Source organism: Pygoscelis adeliae, unplaced genomic scaffold (assembly GCF_000699105.1).
Source record: "Pygoscelis adeliae isolate BGI_AS28 unplaced genomic scaffold, ASM69910v1 Scaffold203, whole genome shotgun sequence".
Lineage (NCBI taxonomy): Eukaryota > Metazoa > Chordata > Aves > Sphenisciformes > Spheniscidae > Pygoscelis > Pygoscelis adeliae.
The window spans coordinates 63309-85367 of NW_008824407.1; the positions used below are offsets into that span (position 1 = coordinate 63309).

General features: G+C 58.6%; 1 protein-coding gene across 1 annotated transcript in view; it reads left to right on the forward strand.

The window, feature by feature from the left end:
- The window catches only part of KCNH6 (potassium voltage-gated channel, subfamily H (eag-related), member 6), a 30548-nt gene that overhangs the window by 2967 nt on the left and 5522 nt on the right, over nt 1-22059 (forward strand). Inside the window, exons 2-10 of the mRNA XM_009320430.1 lie at nt 5607-5738; nt 7408-7431; nt 8796-8905; nt 10787-11099; nt 12686-12897; nt 17363-17791; nt 18564-18963; nt 19270-19469; nt 21357-21609. Of these exons, the coding sequence (XP_009318705.1) occupies nt 5607-5738; nt 7408-7431; nt 8796-8905; nt 10787-11099; nt 12686-12897; nt 17363-17791; nt 18564-18963; nt 19270-19469; nt 21357-21609 (2073 nt within the window). The remainder of the gene's footprint in view (nt 1-5606; nt 5739-7407; nt 7432-8795; nt 8906-10786; nt 11100-12685; nt 12898-17362; nt 17792-18563; nt 18964-19269; nt 19470-21356; nt 21610-22059) is intronic.

The window sequence follows — 22059 nt, forward strand, 5'->3', positions numbered from 1 at the left end:
CCCCCGGGCAGAGCCCACGGCTGGTCCCCTCCAGCAGGAGTGGTTTGTGCCGGTCCCCTGTGGCCGGGGATTAGGAACCAGATCAGCCCAGCAAACTCGTTACACTGGTGCTGTAAGCCAGGGTTTCCCCCAGGGGCTCCAGGAGGAGGGGGGAGGTCGCAGAGTGATTGGGGGGCACCCAGTGTCACCCAGGATGTGCCCCCCGCAGCTCCCCATGGGGTGGCTGAGCAGGCAGCTGCAGGGCTGGCAGCCAGGCAGGCATGTCACCGCATGCCTGTGGGGACTGAGCAGCAAGGCTGTCCCCGGGGACGTGCATCACCCCATCCTACATCACCAGGCGGGGTGTCACCGCAACCAAACAGGGGGACTCACGTGACACATCCCCTCTGTCCCCAGCTCAGGGCACATCCATGGCACAGCAATCACCCCTCCAGCAGCTGCTGCCAGGAAGCCCTGGCTAAGGCAGGCAGGGATGGATCCGGCCAAGGTTTCTCTGTACAGCTTTATAAAAGCAACGTATGATGTGCCCAACGGGCTCATTGGAAGCAGAAGGGCAAATCCCACCGGCCGCTGCCGGATCCTGCCACGGTCGAGGCTGGGCGATGGTGCCGGCAGCCCCAGGGAGCCTCTGCTGCTGCCCTGTGGGGTGGACAAGGCAGGACGGAGGGGACCTCCCAGGTGGCGGAGGAGCAGGGAGGCACAGCCAGCTGACAAAACCCCAACCCCAACTTGAGCTCTTTGCTTGTACAAAAACGTGGGGTTTAAGCCAAGCCGGGGCCGTTTGCTTTGCATTCCTTTAAGGGTCGGGCTTGGCAGAGCTGGGCTGTGACCTCGGGAAAGGGACAGACACCATGGCCGGACTCCAAATGGGGACTTATAAACATCCCGCCTCGCGATGACAAATGCTCCGGCCCCAGAGATCCTGCTCTGCAGGGCTGATTCTGCCATTCTCGGCACGGCTGCGCCACAGCTCCGGCCGCCCCGTTGCCCCGGCTCTGCCCCAGGGACAGCGCAATCGGGGCACAAAGCTGGAATGAGACGTTTTCCATCCTCTGCTGCTCCTCAGATGTTTTGTGCTTGGACCAGATGTCCCACAAACAGAGGGACAGGCCCAGAGCATCCCCAGCACCCCCAGGGATGCTTCCCAGGAGGCTTTTTCCTGAAATCCCTGCCCTGGCAGAGCCCCCAGTTCCCACCCCAAACCCTCTATCCCCATCCTCGCCAGCTGTTGCATCCCCAGTGGGAGGTGGCCCCACGCGCCACGGGGACAGGGCCCTTGGGATGGCCGGACAGCCCTGGGCAACGCTGTCAGCGCTGCAGCTTTGGCCGCGCAGCCCCACGCTAAGCTGGACTAATTCCTGCGGCCAGCAGGGATTTAGCAAGGGAAGGACCATGGGCTGGGATGCGGCCGCTCGCTTCGCTTGCAGCGGAGGTTAAGCTGCATTTTGCCAACCCCCTGTATTGATCCAGGACCCCTTTTGGCTCCTGGGGATCGGCGCATCCTCCCACCTGCACCCCGACACATCCCGCTGGGCTTGGAGGCATCCTTCTTGCAGCCATGTTGTCTGTGGGTACCTCAAGTCTCCTGACCCTCCTGCTTTTCCCCCTCTGCTGCTGCTTCCAACCGGCGAGCTCCCCGCTAAGCGCAGAAATCCCTGCTGTTCGTCACCGCACAGGGGGTAACCTCCGTCTTGCCGCCGTTACTTAATAAGGTCATTTTAGCGGTTCGGGGGTTGCTGCAAGGAGCATTTTTGCCGGTCTGGTGTCACAGCGGGTTTCAGTCTCCCGATGCCACGTTTGGGTGCGGGGAGAGGGGCCGGTGCAGACCCCACCAGCAGCATCCCCTCCCGGCACAGGGGGATGCAGACCCGGGTGCAGGGGCTCCCCAGCACCCATCGCTCACCCCAGACCCCAAGGGAGACCCATCTCTCACCGGCTCAGCCCCCACCTCCGTCATTTTCCATCCCGCCTCGAGGATTTGCTTTAGGGCCTCCCAGCAATCTGCGCTTCCCTTTGAAGTTTCTACCACACCCTGACACTGATTTATCCCCGGCCGGGAGCAAGGCTGAGCCCTCCCGGGCATCTCCCCGGGCATGCCAGCCAGCCCCGGAGCACAGCTCCGACCCATCCCTGTCCCCATCCCCTCCGTGCCCTTCCCAGCCCCTCTCCTCCACTCCATTATATAATACCACTATAGATTTAGCCACTCTGCCATGAGACCCTGCAGATTAAATCTCCCGGCCGGGGGGAGGGAAGGACTCGGTAAGAGCTCTGAGGGCAGATTAATAGCTTGCTTTTTTAATATGAATAACAATACTGGTTTGTGTCCGGCTCTCGGAAACCCCCGTGTCCTGTTGATTAGTTTAATACTGATGATACCGACAAATGCATTAACCACTGGCAGCCGCGGAGGATAAGAGGGGCAGGGAGGGAGAGCCCCCGACGATGACATTTTTAATGGTATTAAGTGCTCGCTTTTATCAAGGTCAGAAGACAAGATGGGTCAGAAAGCGCAAACATCTGAGCGCTCGGCTTGGGGGAGGTGGGCTGGGTGCTGGGAAGATCAAACCCAGCCCGGGGTTTTAGGGAATGAGCTGTTTTTCCCAGCCCATGCAAACCCATTGCATTGGGTGTGGGACCCTCCAAAACAGCATCCATGTCGCATCCCTCCTGCCGAGCCCTTTCCGTAGCCCCCGGGCTGGGTTTCGCCCCGGACGGGCGCACAGGCAGCCCCACGGTGGCAGCCACGGAGCGCAGGCAGGTTGCAAATGCCCCCAGGGCTCCTCCAAGAGATCATTTGGCGGCTGGATAAAATTAGATGGATGGAGACAGATTAGCTGAACAGCTGAAGGGAAGAGACGTGCAGATGGATGGGGACAGTCGATCGAGGAACAAGGACGGGAGTGCAGGGCTGGGGTCTCTCCAGAGGCCGGCTCAGCCCACCGGCGCCGCAGCAGGTCTGGGGGGCCTGGTTGTTGGGGGGAAGGATGGGGAGGCTCAGCATTTGCAGAGCCCGGGCTGGCTCGCTGCAGGGAAACTGAGTCAGGGCACAGGGTGCCAGGGGTCTCCCAGCTGCAGCCTCTCCACAGAGCTGGGGGTACCCCAAACCCTGGGGGACTGCTCTGCCTTTGGGCCAGGCTTAAGGGAACCCTCTGCTCCCACCCCGGCTTCATCCTCTCCGTCCTTGATGCTCCATCATCCCTTGACGCCAGCCATGCTGTGGGGTACGGGTCTGAGTCGGGCACCGAGCGGGGCCACTTTAGGGGCGATTCCCCCAGGATCAGCGTGGGGGCTCGCAGCAGCCCCGGCCAGGGCTGCTCAGGCTCAGCACCTGCCAGATTTGCAGGATCAAACCAGACACCAGCTGCCTCCCAACCCCAGCCTCCTCCCAGCTGCTCCTTATGTCCCTCCAACTGGATGTAACTGGGCCCCGTTTTCAGCTGTTAGGATCGGGCTGGGATTAACCCTTTCTATGCCACATAGGGCCTGCCAGGATCTGGCCCCCATGAGAACAGCTCAGAGGCCGTCCCCTCCCACCACCGCAGAGGAGCTTAGGAAGGAAAAGTGAAGCAGTGAAAGGGATGCAGCAGGGCAGAGCACCTGAGCCAGGATCAGGCCGTCTGGATCAGGATTCCTGGTCTGGGGCGGGGAGGGGGGAGCATGGAGCTGATGGCTGCCCATGCCAATGAACCCTGCTGGGCTGCGGGTCCTAGGGAAATTGGTAATGCTTCGAAATCACCTCTGGGGGAAAAAAACCCTCGTTTTGTAACACACTGAAGGAGAAAGCATCTGGTGCTGCCAGGCATCACACACGCAGGCGAGCGGGCACACACGTGCACACCCCCTGCACACACCAATGCCAGCACCGGCACTGGCAGAGCCACGGCATCCCAGGGACGGCACTGGATCATCCCACCGGGCATGTGCCACCTTAGCATCACGCGGGACACCTCACTCACTTGGCATCACCTAAAGGACACTGCACACATTTTAGCTCTCTCAAAATCTTGACAAAGGGAGGGAAAGGACTCATTTCTTTCTGTCCCCGCTGGCTCCGGATGCGGGTAGCCCACAGCGTGCCTGTGCGTCCCTTCGAAACAGCTTTATCTGCTGAAAATCCCCCCCCCCCCGCCTCCTCCCCAGCTCACGCATTTAAGTGGATTTCCTCTCCCTGTGGTGAACAACAATGAAATAAAGAAAGAAAGAAATAATCCTGGCTGCCGGGCCCTTTAAAGGGATTTCACCATATCCATTTCTTTCCCATTCTTGTGCGCACGTGTGTGTGTGTGTCTGTGTATGTGCACATCCCTGACGTCACGGCAGATTTTGAAGTTGCCCGATGCCAGCCATCTGCTCCTGATTACGGGAGGCCCTGAGCTCCTTAAAATTATACGCAGAAAGGCTGACATCCCCCTCCCGGCCAGAGCCCGGTCACGGTGAGAGCGGGAGAGCGCCGGATCGGGCCAGCAGCACATCCCTGCCGGATCCGCTAATCCCTGGTAATCAGAGCGCAGGGGAAAGGCGAGATCAGGGATCCGCACTCGGCAAAAACTGCCGTGGAAGGAGGTCACGTTGCTCTGTACCAGCTGGGTAGCGGTACCTGGTTGTCCCATCATTTCTAGGAGGTTTGGGGTAGGAGCCCGGTGGGGTGTTTGGGGGGTTTTGCCAGAGGGGCTGTGGCAGCGGCTGCGGCTCGGGGGCTCCTGCTTCCACCGGTGCCAAAGCAACAGGAGACAGCTCAAGGAAGGGACCCACAGTGATTAGACCTTTGGGTAGGGTTTTTGAAGGATTTTGGGGGAATGAAGCTGGGGGGGGGGGTGAGACCCCCCCTGTATCCTCCACTTGCTGCTTTGGGAAAGGCCTGCAGGTATTTTTGCAAACTGGCGCCTGGCTGCCAGCACAGCAGAGCCACAGGGTCGAGCTGGCATCCGAGGGGCAAATCCATATGGCCTTGTGCCCTGTGACCATGTTCGGGGTCCTCCCCGCATCCCCCCTTGCTCCCAGGACACTGAGCCAGTCCTTGTGCCCCCCCCGTGCCTCAGTTTCCCCATGGCAGGAGGAGCCTGCTCCTGACCGCTCCATGCCAGTGCCTTTAGGGGATGTCCTTGGGGACCATCGCACCAACCCCACCACATCCTCCTGCCCAGGGTCAGGACGGGGCATGCCGTCGGGCTTACCCCCATTGCCCGCGTCCAGGACAGGAGACGGCTGAAACCAGTCCCCCAAAACTGCCTGGCGATTGCAGGGCAATTAGCTAACGGCGTGATTACAAGCAGCATGCTTAATGAGGTTCAACCACTACCTGGGATTTCTGAGTTCTTAATTACCTACTCTTTAATTGCTGCTCTAAAGTGCATTAATATAAATGACTGTCTGGGACAAAAAAAAAAGGCAAGATGCGATCTGTGTGAGCTAGCATGTTGCAGAAATACGGCCCTTTCCCAGGGCTCGGATCGGCTTCCAAATCCTCCAGTCCCCGCCGGCAGGGATTGCACCCACCAAAGTGCTTAAAAAAATACTTGTCTGCCAAAAGCGTTTTGTGCTGGGGGAGGTGGGTGGGCAGAGCCCCCTGCGCAGCCCCCCCTGAGCCTGTCTCTGCTCCGCAGCCTCGTGTTTCCGCTGCCTGGTGGACGTGGTGCCGGTGAAGAATGAGGACGGCGTCGTCATCATGTTCATCCTCAACTTCGAGGACCTGGCGCAGCTCATCGCCGGGGACGGCGGGAGGGCAACGCAGCATCCTCGAAGCTATCCCCATCCCACGGTTTTCTCGGGAGCTCGTGGAGGCTGAAGGATGCACCCGTGGCAGGGCAGGATCCTGCGCCATGGGGCTGAGCCTCACAGAGTGCCCAGGAGCAGAGGTTTGTGTTTCTGCACAGCCGGAGCTCCGCCAGCTCAGGGACTGATCCAGCCAAACACTAACTGGGTGAAAAGAGGGCTTTTGAGCCGGCTGTGCTCCCCGCACAGCCCCTTGCGTGCAACCTAGCCCACACACCCCTACCGAACCCCCAGGGACCTGGGGACAGGGGTGGGGACCAACTCCCCCACATGGGATGGTGCGTTTTTAAGGTGAGGGCATCTCGGTGCGAGTGGAGCCGTGGAGCCCCTCTGCACACCCCCTGCCTCACTGCGTCCTTTCCATATTTAACGCTGGGAGGTTTTTCCGGTGGCGCCTCGGGCCCCTCCTGCGTACGTGCAGCACCACGTTGGCCGGGGCAGGAGGTGCTGGTAGGGGACAGGACCCATGTGTGGGGTCACCGTCAGGGCCAGGGGATATTTGGTGTCACTGACGGCAGGGCTGTGCTATGGGGACACCACCGCAGGTGAATGGCATAAGGATGGTCGCGCTGGGATGGCTTTGGACTGTTCCCCGCTGTCCCAGGCTCATCCCGGGGTTTTGTGGGGCTTTTGGAGGCAGTGGAAAATTCAAACTCCCTTTTTTGGGAAGGTTGGATCAAAGGGAGAGCCATGGTGAGGCTCTCGAGGGGATGTGGATACCCAAGGATGCAGATGTTAGACCTGACCTCGGGAAGGAGAGTTGTAGCTTCTAAATATCCTCCTGCTATACGCTCCTTGGTACCAGTCACCTATATTTTAAGCAGGGAAATAATCTCACATATATCTTCATGCAAACACTCCCGGCGGGTGCGCGTCGCTATAGGGAGGATTTGGGCAGAGCTCAAAGTAAAGCTGTGGGAGCAGCCCGGGTCTGTCCCGCCATGGCACGGGGGGTGGCACAGCAGGACCGGGACCGGAGCCAGGGCCAGGGCCACATCGGGGACTGATGGGGACCCTTCACGCTGCCCATTGTGTCGGTACGGTAATGTGAGTTTTAACGCATTCACGGTCGGTGCGTATATACATCCCGGAGCCATTAAGGTGTTCGTGCGCTTGGCAGCGGGTACCAGCAGAGGTGCTGTGTGTGGTGACAGGTTTTATGTATCGTCAGGCCAGGCATACGCACACGGGACTTACAGACGTATGCGTGTGAATGTGTATATATCCTGTGCATGTGTTCCTATGTCTATGAAGTGATGATATTTATATTTTTGGTGTATTGCTGTAGTACCAGTTAGCATCTATGCATGGACTGCTGAGGAAATCCTAAATTCCAGCACCGGTGCTGCTTTGCAGCTCCCTCAGCTCTCAGTACATCTTGACATATGATGCATCCGTACCCCATCCCACCCCGAGATGTACCTTTGACTGCGAAGGCACCCAAATAAAAAGGGTACTTATTGCTTTCCCGCGTGTTGGAGATTGCGCTGCGCATCCCGAGGAGCGTTGCTTGTGTTTCCCACTGTAGCACCGGGGAGTGCAGAAAGGCCAGAGCTGCTGGCGCCAGCCCAGATCGGTCTCTCGTGCACAGGTTTTCTGACTCAGTCTTTAATTACACGGCCACAGGCGGCTGCGTTGCCAGTCCCTGGCTCGCTGGTGCGCAGGGAAAGTCGGCTGGTTTGCTTCTTCCAGCTGAAAAGCTGCTCTGGGCAGTGGGGATGGGGTGAGCAGAGCGAGCCCGCCCAGGTCCCCCCATTGGCAGGGGCATTTTTGGGGAGCTGGGCAGGTTGGGAGCCTGCCCGAGCGGCTCAGCGGTGTGTCGGGGCTAGGTGAGGGAGGCAAATCCTGCCAAAACCAAACAGCTCCTCAACATGCTGCTTTTTCCCAGAGAGGACGATGCCTTTGCAGAGCTCATGTCACATCCCACGCGCCCCAGGATCCCTTCTCTGTGCCATCAAGAGGTATTGCCGCAAGCGGAGTGACAAAATATAGGGAAAGGCAGCCACAGGAACACCTAATGCTAGATTTAGGCCACTTAATTTTTAATGTAGGGTGAAGCCGAGCTAATACAAACCTTGTCATCGCGTGGGGTTTCTCTGCCCAGCTCCTGCCTCAGGATCTTGGCTCACTGGCCCTGCCAAGGATTTGGCACTGGGGTTTGCCTGGGGAAGGTTTTGATCCAGTTAGTGAGTACAACTGGTGCTGCTGGGGGTCGGATGAACCCCAGGGCTGACCCGGGCCCCGAAGCGGAGGGTGGGAGCCTGGCTGCTCACACTAACCCTATAGTAGCAGGTGGCCGCGGTCTCCTCCACAGACCAGCACTAGAAGAGGACAAGTGACTTTGCACTGGGTGTCATGACCAGGGGCATTGGGTCCTGCTGTAGGCACTGCTGGTCCTCTCCACAACTGGCCCCTTTCCCTCCTGAACCCCTTTCACAGCTCCTTGCAGCCTTGGCTGCCCTTGCCTCGGCCCCAGGCTCTGGCAAGGTCGTCTCCTGGTCCCTCATGATGGCAGCAAGGGACCCCCCCCTCTTTGGTCCAGCACCCCTCAGCTAAAATCCAGAACAACTCCAGGAACAAAATTGCCAGAACTACTTTTTTTAATGCTTTGCTAACTTACCATCTCTTTTGCATGTTTTTTTTCCCCCAAGTCCCACCAAGGAGATTTAGAGGCTCGATTTCCTCCAGGTCCAAATCCCTTAAGTGGCTTTAACCTCTTTAACCGGCTTAGGGATGCTCTGCACCTTTCCCATCTTGTATCTGCAGTTGTAGGGGACTCTCCTGCCCAGCGGTGCTTTCTGCCAGGTCAGAGTTTGCCTTGAGCACACGGACATGTGATGGCACGGGAATAGCAAGTGTGTTGGAAGAGGAAGGGCCACACGGCACGTACGTCCCCCAAAGCCACCCAAAATTCTCCGTAGCCTCTTCCCCTGCCACCGCCCCGACCCGTCTCACTCCAGCCATCACGTGCAGCTAGGTTACATCTGTCTCTCTTGTGTTTTGTTTTTCTTTTTAACAAGGTCAAGGTAGGAGGTTGAAGTTTAGTCTCCCGTCCGTGCGGCGACTCAAAATCCAGCGGAAATCTCTGCCCAGCAGTGAGTTTGATGGAGTAGCCATTGACTATGGAAAGGTAACCGTAGCCTTTGTCTGATATAAGCCCATGCCTCAGGCCAGGTCCCAGCGCTCTTCCTCCGCTCTCCCCATCCTGCTCCCTCTCAGCTGCTGTGGCTTTGGGCGTATCCGGAGGTAGGGGCTGGGTCAGTGCTGAGCACTGGCCCCGGCGAGGGCTGGTGGTGAGCGGCAGTGCTTCGGTGGCGTGGGATAGAGCTAGGCGGTGCTGCTCCACGGGGTCAGCCCGGCGTGGCACGTGCCGTGGCTCACAGGGGGAGCGGGAGATGTGCCAAGCCAGGGGGTACCGCTGCCAAAGCTGGGAGGAAGGTCTGGCTCCGTAGTGCAAGTTGTCCAGGATGGTGGAGCTCCAGGGAGTTGTCCCCACCCCAAGGAGGGGACGGGCTGGTGACTACAGGAGACTGGAGCAGGTCTGGTCTGAGCAGGGACTGGCAGGGCCTTGCAGGCAAACCTCGAAAGGGCACATTTCCCCACGTTATCCTGGCAGGGGGCAGGTAGCGCCGGCAGCTCTAGCTTAGTCCTTCAGCAAAGACTGTGCTTTCCATGATGGAGGGTGATGCTGTCGTTGCTGACATGATGAGACTGGAAAAATGTTGGTGGGACCTCTTTAGAGATTGCTGTTCTTGGTGGCTTCTTGACTCTCAAAAGTGTTCAAGGTACCTCCGGGCAAAGATGTGTTGTTTTCTGAGATGCTGCAGCTTGAGGCACAGGGCTGTGGGCAGGAGGCTTTTGCTCTGCTAACGCGTCCCCAGGCGCCAGGTTCTCGCTGTGCTGGGTGTATCCAGACAGCCTGGGTAAAGCTGCTTCCCAAAATTACAGATATGATGAGGTGAAAGTTGCCTGTCTTCTCAGAGATTGTGCTTATGGCAAGTCGAAGACATCTGTAGTGTTATCAGATGCTCTGGGTATGTTGCTCCTACAGACACCAGCGCTGCTAAAGGCTCTGGGTACCCCCAGGTTGAAGCTGCAGGGTGCACTGCAATGTTTCAGGTGTACACGCATGGAAGATGTGCATTGAGGACAACCTGATGACCCACCAGTTTGGTGGGGCCTGGTCCAAGTCGGGGCAGCCCAGCAGATGCAGGGGCAGCCGGCAGCCAGCCCCTCCAGGCACCCCATCCTAAAACCTGCAATAAGGTCCTTAGGGATGGCGAGAAGTGCCACAGTGTGCCTCGGGCATGCGTGCAAAATCCCAGTCCCTCCCGTGGGTATGACTGGTATGGGCACAGACCCATAGGTTTCTGCCACAGAAGGTGGTTGCTTTGTGCACCCCATTGCAGAAGCCGTTAAAGGCTGGAAACTCTTTAGGTCTCCAGGAAAAAAGGTTTAGCAATGGCCAAGGGGTGCTGTAGGAGAGGGAGGACCACATACGGCCCAATTTGCAAGCCCAGCAGCTCCTCCAGTGCTTCCTGGTGCAGAGCACATCGTCTCCCATAGACGCCAGCACGGGACCCCGGGCACCGGCCCTCAGTGGTGACCTGAGCTCTTGCAGTGGGTGAGGGAAGGGCAGGTCCAGTGGTGGGACGTAGGGACACCTCAGAAAAGTGCACAGCAAGGCAGGTACTCCAGGCAAGCCTATCCCTAGGGTCTGCTCTTCTCTTCTTGCTCTGGCCTGCTTCCCAGCTGCGCAGCATCGCCTTGCAAACCGCCCCATGGCCGCCCAGCCTCCGGTAGGAGCTGGTAGGAGGTAGGAGCTGCCAAGTCCCCAGGGACTCGGTCGCCCCACCACAAATCAGGTCCTGGTCCCAGTTCAAGGTGACCTCAGGAACCATAGCGCTTCCCAGCCCTCTGCCCCCTCTCTTACCTCCCCCACCTCCCCCTCCTTCCCCCCAGCATGCGAGGACTCCTTCTAATAAAACGCTTTCTCCTGGCTGTCTTAAAGCCTGGTGGTGACTCCCTGATTTTGAGGGACTTGAAGACATCGCCCAAGGAGAACTGTGTGCAGTCAGAGACCGAATCCCTCCTGGAAAAGGAGCGGAGGCCAAGCCTGGAGGCCGACCCCACCCTACAACACTCGTCCCCGAAACAAGAGCCTCCCTTGCTGGGCCCACGAGGGTCATACTCTGCGTGGGGTTTCTTTCGGTCTCGCCCTGGGGGCAGCTTCCACAGCCTCCGCAGGGTCTCCTCCTTGGACAACTTTGAGGCTGCGAGGTCTGAGTTCCAGAGAAAATTCAGGGAAAGGAGGGCAAACTCAGGTAGGGGAAAAACCCCGGAGTTGTCGGTCCTACTGCGGGAGCCACGGTCCCGGGCAATGGCCCCGGCATGTCTTGGGGGGGAGGTCTCTTACCTTGCACTGCTTTTTCCCTCTGCTGGGCTCTTCTCCCCAAAACCCGCTGGTCTCCATGTGATTCCCTGCATAGGCAGGTCCTGCTCTTTGGGTAGAGCCATCCATGGTGTTGTGCGTGAGACGTGAGACTGCATGAGGTTGCGTTTGGCTGCCCCACACGAGGGGCATCCCGATGCCGTCCCACCTCCCTGGGAGGGAGGGAAGGGGTCTGCAGGCATGTGCAATGTGAGCTGTGTCCATGTGTTGGACATGCAATGTGAGCTGTGTCCATGTGTTGGACGTGGACGAGACACCGGGCAGGCCACTCTGAAGGGCTGGAGGAAACGTACCCCCACCATGGTGTTCACGTCACCTCTTGTTCTCATGGGGGAGATGATGACAAACAAGACGAAGGTCAGGCAAGAGAAGCCTCAGTAATTGGGGATGGAGAGAGATCAGTCTGCGGTGTGTGGCTTGAGAAAATGGGGCAGGGGATCATGATCCTCAAGTAGTCACAGGTTACAGACCCTCAAGAGGGGGCACAATGTAGAGGGAGGGAAGGGGAAGGAGCAGGGAGGAGAAGGGTGGCAGCAGGATGGCTGGTGCTAACTGGGCATCTTCACAATGTCTTCAGACACCTCCTGCCCATGACACCTCTTCGGCCAATGTCAGTGCAAGGGATAGAAGGGGTAGAAAACTGAAAATATAACCCTGCCCTGCCTGTAGGAGATAGAGAGGTTGGGACACACTGGTTATGGTGCTTGGGGGATGTTCCTGAAGCCCTGGGTGTGGGTACATGCTCCCTTCCATGACTACACATTGCTACAAGCCTGACCATGAACAGACCACCTCTGGGGTCTCCTCCCTGGTCCTGCACTGGGGTGACCCAGAGAGGCAGGTCCCCAGGTCACCAGGGAAAACTGCCAGGATCCAGCCCCACTACAGCTCTTCTTCAAGAGAAAGCTCTGACCTCCCTACCTGGAGCCTGGGGATGGAGGATACATCCGAATGGGGACATCATCCAGCTCCTGGCTCAGTTTGGTGGCCAAAAACCAAGGCAGCAGCTCAGGAGCTATGTTGGTCAGGTTGAAGCATGCAAGGGTGGAGGACACCCACCTCCTCCTTCATCTGTTTTCATGCCAGTTTTGGCAGTCCTCCTTGGTGGGTCTCTTTGGGGCTGGTCCCCAAACCTGCCACAGTCTTCAAGGGTAGCAAAGGATATTGGCTGCCTCTGTATTTTGGCAGCTGGTCTGAGCCCCCTGAAGGAGGTTTAATGGTGAAAAGATGGGTGATGTGTCTGAAAAGCAGCCCCCTCTCAGGCATCTCAGGTTGGGCATCCCATGTCTGAGCCACCCTGAAGAAGCCAAGCCTTTATGGCCAGGCAGACATTGGTACCTTCTGGTGGCACCTTGTGGTGGTCCCCAGCTCCTAGATGTCCTGCACCGAGGTCAGGGCTTTGCGGATTGGCTCCTGCTCACACTGCCCTTCTCAACGCTCCTCTCCATACTCTTTCAGAGGCTTCCCACGTCAAACCCAACCCCCCAAACTCCACCTCGGACTCAGACCTCATGAAGTACCGGACCATCAGCCAGATCCCCCAGTTCACACTCAACTTCGTGGAGTTCAACCTGGAGAAGCACCGCTCAGGCTCCACCACGGAGATCGAGATAATTGCTCCCCACAAGGTGATGGAGCGCACCCAGAATGTCACCGAGAAGGTCACACAGGTACGTGGGTGCCGAGATGCCACCAAGGCAATGGTGGGGTGGTGGTGCTGCCGCCGGGGTACAGTCACAACCATTCCTGTGGCTTTTGGAGGAGAAGAGCAGAGAGGGCAGTGATACCTGGAGTTTCCATCCTAGGAAATGCCAGTATCCCTGTGTTTGATTTTTATCTCTTCTTCTGTATGGTTGAAATGCTCCTTTTTCCCCCTAAATCAGTATTTCTGGTAATTTGTGGCCAGGGGAACACTGGCATGAACTGCTCATGGTGTGAGGGTGGCCTTGAAGGGGACACACACATGTGCATGTTTATGTGTACACGTAGCTTCCTTCGTGGGGGAGGCTCTGGCCACTGTTTCCTGCGCCCCAACGCCAGGGATGGAGCCCCCGGGGCACTGCTGGCCCCGAGGCGCTCGGCCGGGGACCCCATGCTGGGAGCACGGGTGGCCGCGCCAAGGGCCACAGGGTCCCCTGGGAGACAGGAGGTGGGCACTGCACTGTCACCAACACGTGTGGCACTGCCCTGTCACTGCAGGGGACACTTGTGGCAGTGCACTGTCACTGAAAGGGACACGCATGGCACTGTACTGTCACCATGGGGGACACACGGACGTCAGTGTGTGTGAAAGGTGCTGCTGTATCCTGCAATCCCGAGTAGGGAGCTTTTACCAGTGGGGAAACTGAGGCACGGGAGAGCCACGATGTACGAAATACATCTAAGGGCACCTCCCACCATTGCCAGCAGCAGCTGAGGGCCAATTTAATGAAAATGCAGCCATCTGACCCCAGAAAAGCCTCTGGGCTTGACAGTTTGCTCCATCAGAGCGGGATGGTCTGTGGGATTTTCCTCCTGTCTCGGTGCCAGCAAACCTTTACCCTCGTGGCTTCCGTGCACGGCAGACGGGCTCCCCGCTCCCCACGGCATGGGGCAGTTTTTAGGCTTGTTATCCCCCTGGCTTGTCCCCCTCATCCCGAAGTCTGCTTAGTCCATCTGATCTGGGAGTGACCACAATGACCCAGGATCAGCCCCTGAACGCCCCAGCAGGACAGCGAGCAGCCTCCATGCCCCTGTCCCCATCACAAGGGACACCCACACACCGGGGACCGCTGCTGTGCGCTGGGGTGATGCTGGCACGGTGGCGCCGGCCACTCGATGCGGGGTCATTAGCTGGTTGAGGGGTGACAGGATCAGAGCTGAAGGGCGGCACCCACAAAGGTCAATCTTCCCTTCGCCTTAAATCTCCAGACGGGATGGGATGGGATGGGATGGGATGGGACGGGATGGGACAGGATGGACCTCTCCTCCCGGCCACATCTCCCCATGGCCTCAGGGGACCCAGGTGCCCTGCCTGTCCTCACCCCGACGTCCCCTGCACCTCCTGCCAAGCCACGGCTCCCTGCCCCTGTCCAAGCCACGGCTCCCTGCTCCTGTCCGCTAAATAATTCATGGGTGAGGCAGAGACAGCAGCGAGACACCACTAACAGCGTCTAAAAATACTGGCTGGTGGGCAGGGAGAGGCAGACATAGGCTGGTTGGGGTGGTCTGGCCCCACAGCGAGCAGGCAGGGAGGGCAACTCACAAGTGCAATGAATGTGCCGGGCTCAGCCTGCCAGGGCTGCGGCTCCGGGGCATAGCTGGAGGCACATGGGGACACTGTGGGGTCGGTGCCACCAGGCTGGGGTCCTATCTTGCAGGTGGCACCTCTCCCAGTCCCCCTGAACTGCCCCGTGGGCAGCGGATGGTGGTGGAGCTGGGCAGGAGGGTGCTGGGGACAGCGATGGAAGGGCTGAGTTTGTGTCAGGATATGTGCTAGGAGGGACACTGGGTCAGTGCTTGCCTACAGCCAGCACCATGGGCCTGATCCTGCCCAGCTCCTTGTTCTTGAGGGTCCCCTGGTGACTCTGGCGTGACCCCCCTCCCCAGCTCAGTGTCCCCCTCTCCATCCCCATCCCCAGCACGGGGCAAGGGAGGAGGAAGGTGCATGGCCACTGGGCCCTGTGGGGCACGAGTGACAGCCTGGGTTAGCCAGGGCCGTGGGAGCCTCCCCCCTCCATCACCCACAGCCTGCACACACCCTGCTCCCTCCTCCCTCCCTCCTCCTCCTCCTCCCTCCCACAGCTGCCTCGCTCCCTCACTCATTGCCCAGCACCCAGCACCCCGCTGCCAGCACCCAGCACCCCACACCATGAGCCTGCGGCTGCAGCTGAAGCCACTAAGTGCAGGGGAAGGGGCACCCAGTGGAATCGCCACAGGGGGCACCCAGCACTGCCACCCGCAGAGACTCCCGGGGCCACCCAGGCCACCCAAGGGTGCCACCTGGAGCCCTCCCTGTCCCTGAGGTGCAGAGAGGTACAAGGCTGCAGCTGCTCCCTGCTCTGTGTTGGTTTGGGTGCTCTTTTGGGGGTTGTTTCTCTTCCCTTTGCTGCCTCAAATCTTTGGGGTTGTGGTTTTCTATTAATTCCTGCCTGGAAAACAATGGGGCTTGACCTGCTCTTGCTTCTTCCACAAGAGCTGGGTGCCAAGAGCAGGGATGAGGGGCAGGGCAGGTGTCCCAGCATGGGGAGCAGCATTTGGGGGCCCAAATTCAGGACTGGCCCCACAGAGCTGCCTCCGGCCAGGCAGGACGGGGGGATTCAGCTGCTGAGGGTGGGAGTGTTGCTGGTTTTCCCAGACACAAGGTGTAGGAGCCCGTCTCAGGTCTACTGGGCACGTCTTAGCTTTGGGTCCAAGCGTCTTACCGGCATCGCCTTGTCCCCTTCCCCGCCATCCCTGCGGGAGCCGGTCCCCAAGCCCAGCTGGTGCCTCATTCCGCTCCGCAATGATTGCATTTGGGTCACTTTTTCCAATCCCTCCCCTCTCTGTCCACCAGTGACGTCGGCAGCTCCCGCTGCCCCATTGGTGCTCTCGTCCCCACGGGGGCCACAGCATCGATCGGGTTTGATTAATCCACGCCGTGCTCCCAAATGCCCTTCGCAGCTTCATGTCTCCCACCCGCCCGGCCGAGTGCATGTGTGCCTGCGTGGGCAATGCCGCAGCCCCAGTGCTGTGCCCGCCGTGCCGGTCACTGCCTGGGTGCGCAGGGTTGGGGGCCCCCAAGGTGGACACCCAGACTTCGAGGGTCAGCTGCCGCCTGGGGCGCCGGGCAAGCTGCAGGCAGGTAGGAGCCGGGGACACCCCCAGGGCATGGGATCCACTGAATGTCCCAGGGCTGCGGGATGTGGGAGCGGCTGCTCATGGTGGGATGGGGCTGCGGGGCTGGATCCACTCTGGGTTGCAGCACCAGGAGCCCCTGGGAAGCCCTTGAACCCTTGAACAAGACGGGTGTCAGTGCAGGAAGAATCAGGCCCTTCTTCCAGATCTGTTGCCAGAATCGTGGTGGTGCCCATCACCGTGGCCTTGGGGCATGTGGAGCCTCCTCTCTCCTCTCCTTTGCAGCCCTGCAAAAAGCACCCTTTTAGCTGGGGGCTCGGTGTGCGGAGAGGGCACTGAGGTGCCCCTCGCCCTCCTCCGCAGGTGGCACTGATGGCCAGCACCGCGGGGACACCCAGGGGACAATGGAGCAGCAGGGGCAGGCAGGGAGGCTCCGGCTGCCCCCAGCTCCAAATAAGCCCCTTCATGCCACCGTCTCTCAGCATCCAAAGCAGGACAGCCCCAGCCTTCCTGGTTGCCAGCACCTTGCATTGTGTCCCCAGGGTGGCTTCAGAGCTCACCAGGAGCCAGCGTTGGTCCTGGAGGGGGGAGCTGGGATGTGTGGGGACTCACTGGTGCCGTGGGAGCCTGCCCCCATGAGGGCAGACAGGCCTAGGGACGCATGACAATATGGGAGGGTGCCTGCGCGTATGAGATGGTGTTTGTACATTGGGGGTGCTGGGGCTGCTCAGATGGGAAATGGGCATTGCCTGAGGCCAGGCTTTGCTGTGGGTGGCCCAAGCTGTCCCCTCTGCTTGGAGGACAGCTGTGCCAGAAGGACAGGGGAAGGTCCCTGCTGGGGGCAAGAAAGGCACCGTGCAAGGCTTGTGGGATGCCTAACGTGCCATCACCTTTGGGGCCAGGCCATGCTACAGCCATGGGACTAGACCTCCGGGCTTGTTGTGCCAGGGACACCCAGCAGCTCCTGGGCTGGTGGCACACAGCTGAGGGCACAAGGAGGCATAGCAGGAGGCATTTTCCTCCCTGCCAGCATGGTAGGGTCTGAAAGGCATAAAGCAGGTAAACACTTGCCCCAAGGGTGCACTGGCCATTAGAGATGGACGAGGAGCTGGACAGACCTTGATGTCAGCCATAGCGGACAACTCACCTTGTGGCCTCCTGGACAAACACACATGAAGGCGACAAAGGTGAAAAGGATGTAGGAAACCCACTGCATGCTCCTCACTGCCCCACCAGCACATGGGAACCCCTTGCCTGGCTTCTGGCCTTATCCAACCTCTCTCCTGGTCTCCCGTCCTTCTCACACCCATCTCCTGGTAGGTGCTGTCCCTGGGCGCTGATGTCCTTCCCGAGTACAAGCTGCAGGCACCACGCATCCACCGATGGACCATCCTGCACTACAGTCCCTTCAAGGCTGTGTGGGACTGGCTCATCCTTCTGCTGGTCATCTACACAGCTGTCTTCACCCCCTACTCGGCTGCCTTCCTGCTCAATGAGGAGCAGGTGGAGGAGAAGCACTGGGACTGCAGCTACTCCTGTGACCCACTCAACATCATTGACCTCATTGTGGACATCATGTTCATCGTGGACATTGTCATCAACTTCCGTACCACCTACGTCAACATCAACGACGAGGTGGTGAGCCACCCTGGCAAGATTGCCATCCACTATTTCAAGGGATGGTTCCTCATCGACATGGTCGCCGCCATCCCCTTTGACCTGCTCATCTTCCGCTCTGGCTCTGATGAGGTACAGGCAGGGCCTGGAGGTCCATCAGGAAAGGAGGGGACTCATGAATGGATGGGGAGAGATGTATGGGAGAGACAGAGAGGGATATGGATGGCTTGATATAAGCAGTGGATGGTTAGATCTGCAAGGAGAGGGGTGGTTAGTGAGAGGGACGGGCAAGGATGTCATTACAGGTTTTTATTAAGCAGCTGGGACCTGGGATTTTATTTAGTAGGGTCAGACAGCCACACAGACCCTACTGTAAGTGCTAAGATAGTGTCTAACTGGACCCACTCCCCTTGCTGGGGCTGACCCCGCAGAGCAGGCTGGGAGCTCAGTTTAGGGACTGGCCTCACATGCCAGCGAGGCCGAATTTGGGGTCGCATTGCCAGCCAGACTCAAAATGTTGGCAATGGGATGGCCCTGTGGTTACTGCGCTACCCAGAGGCCCTACCTCGGCTGAGAGCCTGTGGGATGGGGTGAAAGGCAGCTGTTTTGGGAGCAACAGTTGGCAAGGTGAGGACCCATCAGGAAACATGGGGTTGGCCTTGGCTCTTCTCACTTGCTCACCTGTAATCCCAGGGCTTGTTCCCTTTATGGTCAGCGGAGGGAAACTGCCCTTTCTGTGGCATGGTTCATCTAACCTATTTCAGATGTCACCTCCAGGACAAGGTGATTCATGCTCTAGAAGTGCATTTTTATCCTTCAAAGGGAGCACGGCTAGGCTGGAGACATGCCTTTGGCCAGATTTATCTTCTGCTTGTCCCTGAGGTTTCTCACCTCTCCCTTGCAGACCACCACCCTCATTGGCCTCCTGAAGACCGCCCGGTTGCTGCGCCTGGTCCGCGTGGCCCGCAAGCTGGACCGCTACTCCGAGTATGGAGCAGCTGTGCTCTTCCTGCTCATGTGCACCTTTGCCCTCATCGCCCACTGGCTGGCCTGCATCTGGTATGCCATCGGCAATGTGGAGAGGCCCTACATGGAGCACAAGATCGGCTGGCTGGACAACCTGGGTGACCAGATCGGCAAGCGCTACAACGACAGCGACCTCTCCTCTGGCCCATCCATCAAGGATAAATATGTCACTGCCCTCTACTTCACCTTCAGCAGCCTCACCAGCGTGGGGTTCGGCAACGTCTCACCCAACACCAACTCCGAGAAGATCTTCTCCATCTGTGTCATGCTTATTGGCTGTGAGTGCTTGCCCGTGTCCTGCTGTCCCCATCCCTGCCTTGGAGGTTGGAGGGGCTGCTCTGGGGAGAAACAAGGAGAGACATGCCAGGCTGTAGCATGTGGGGTTTTAAGAGAGCATCTCCCTCTGCCTGTGCCTCTTCTGCATAGACAAACGGATGGGGAGATAGATAGAAATATGGATTTCAGAAACCCGCTGGTTTCAAGTCCATGGTAGATACAGGCTCTGGAAACCTGCTGGTTCCAGGTCTGAGGTAGTTGGACATGTATCTCCCCATGTCCTGCTGAGTCCTGCCCTCTCGTTGCAGCTCTGATGTACGCCAGCATCTTCGGCAACGTCTCCGCCATCATCCAGCGCCTGTACTCAGGCACAGCCCGCTACCACACACAGATGCTGCGGGTTAAGGAGTTCATCCGCTTCCATCAGATCCCCAACCCCCTGCGCCAGCGCCTGGAGGAGTATTTCCAGCATGCCTGGTCCTACACCAACGGCATCGACATGAATGCGGTGAGTACGGGGCAGGGAAGCCCCATGTCTTCACCGCACCTTGTCCTGAACGACCCGGAGTCCAGCTCTGGGTCCACCCAAACACTTCCATCCTTTCGACCAAGGTGGAGAGTAGGCACGAAAAGACTTGGGAGGCTGGAGACAGAGTCTGTCTGCCCATCTGCCTCCTGCGTCCCCCCTTCTCCTTCTCCCCCTCTGTCTGTCCATCCCTCCACATCTACCCAGAGGTCTTCTGAGGCCATGACGGCATTTCTTGGCTGGAGAGCGGGTTTGGTGCCGGCACGCTGGTGAGGAGCTCAGAGCGCCTGTCGGCACCGAGCACTTTCAGGTCGGTGTCTGTTGGTGTCACAGAGATGCGGAGCTGGTATCGATCCAGCTCCTCTCCACACCGCTGGTTGCTAAGCAAACTGCATCCCGCTCTCGGCAGCAGGGAAAGGAGGGCATTTAAATAAACCTCGATCCATTTTAATTAGAGCCCAGAGAGGCGGCTGTTTGTTAGCAAAGGGGGGATCAATGGCGGAGCCGTGCTGGAGAGGCGCCGTGTCTCTGAGCCCGGCAGGGATGCTTGTGCCAACAGCGCTGGGCACTGCGGGGGTGAGGAGGGGGCTCAGCCGAGGAGTCCCGCGCTGTGGCCGGGGTGGCAGGACTCGGCTGCGGGCCCCCGGGGCCAGGGCCCAAACATACTGGCTCGGCCGGCTGCAAGGCAGAGAGAGGAATGAGAAAGGACAAGGCAAGGAGAGAGATGGGACCTGGTACTCCCCATCTCTCAGCCCTGGGCAGGCTGTTAGCCCGCTCATTCCCAGCTCATGCTCCCTTTTTTCCTAAGACTTGATCCTTCTCCATCCCTGGGCACTATCAGGACATGGATTTGCATGAATTCAACCTTTCCGTCTTCAGCTGCTGCTGCCTCATTAAACAACTGGGCAGCATTTGGGGGTTTGCTGCTGGGAGAGCTTCGGGTTAATCCTCTCCCATGGAGGAGACACCCTGGGCTGGACATTGGTGGCAATAACTAGAAGCAAAGCCATGGCACCCTACCAAGCACAGGTTCTCCTGGCTTAGTGCAAACCCAGGTCACAAATCCCCTGTGATGAACTGAGCTTGTGGCTTGGACATGCCGCCACTCACACCACTAATCAATCATCCCACGGCCCGATCAATTCACCCGCCCCTGATTTCCCAGTAGGGAAACTAAGGCACTGCCGCCAGCCTGTGAGATCGTGACGGAGCCGGGAATGAGCCGCACTCACTGGGCCCAGCCTGGTTGTCCCAGATTTGGCCACCAGCGGGATGTGAGAAGAGAGCAAGGGGGACCCCACGGCCATACGCTGCTCTCCAAAAAAAACCCAAACCCAGGTTGATTTTACCTTCACACCATGAGCCGTCAGTGGCAGCAGCTTTCTCCATATTGTGAGTTTTACCTTGATTTCACCTTCAGATTTAGTTTTTGTTCAACGCAAGGTATTTGCCATGGGTATATTTAGCTGTTGCTGCACACAACTGGCCCGTGCTGCTTCTTGGCATTCAGGCAGGTGCTGTTTAATTAGGACAGCACCTCATTACCAGTTTGTGCTCTCATTCAGCTAAGATTAGTGGGTGGAAAGATGAAAAGGGGGATATGCCACCAGGGGGTATAAATAGATTGATCTGGTTATTATTATTTACTGCTCAGGAGCACTCTCATCCCCAGCCGCCTGCAGTACAAGCCAGGGACAGGCAGGCAGGCGTCCACCAAGGGAAGATCAGAAGATGTCCCCAGCTTTGGCTTTCTGGGCTCAGGGCCTCCCCATCTGGCCTCGCTGTGTCACACTGCATGTCACCCAGCCTGCCTGGGAGGTCCTTCCCAGCAACCATGGCATGATGGCATCTCTCCCTCACCCTCCACAGGTGCTGAAGGGCTTCCCTGACTGCCTGCAGGCAGACATCTGCCTCCACCTCAACCGCACACTGCTCCAGAACTGCAAGGCTTTCCGAGGAGCCAGCAAAGGCTGCCTACGCGCCCTGGCCATGAAGTTCAAGACGACTCATGCACCGCCTGGAGACACCCTGGTGCACTATGGAGATGTCCTCACCACACTCTACTTCATCTCCCGGGGCTCCATTGAGATCCTCCGGGAAGACATTGTGGTGGCCATCTTAGGTGGAAAAGTCCTTCCTTCTATGAGGGCGAGGGGCAATGGGCAAGGGGCGAAGGGTGATGGGTGAAGGGTGATTAGGTGATGAGCAGGGCACAAAGGGTGGCAGGTGAGAGGTGAAGGACTTCTCCATGTCCTGGAGAAGGGAAGGCTGTTCCTCAACATCTGGCCGGTGACTGCACCAGTGGACAGGGGCTGGAGGATCCCCTGTAAATGCCAGGGAGAGGCCACAAAGGAGTGAGGAGAGCAGGGTATGGCTCAGCAGTTCCCAGCCATCACTGATGACCCACTGCCCTGGCTCAGTCTCCCCATCAGTGATGGCTTTCATGGTGTAACTCCCAGCATCCACAATCAGGGTCGGGGTTGCTGGGCATCCCCTTGTCCAAAGTGAGGTCTGACAGTCCAGTACATCTGGAACTGGGATGGGTCTCCACCTCTCCCTAACGAGCTGTCTG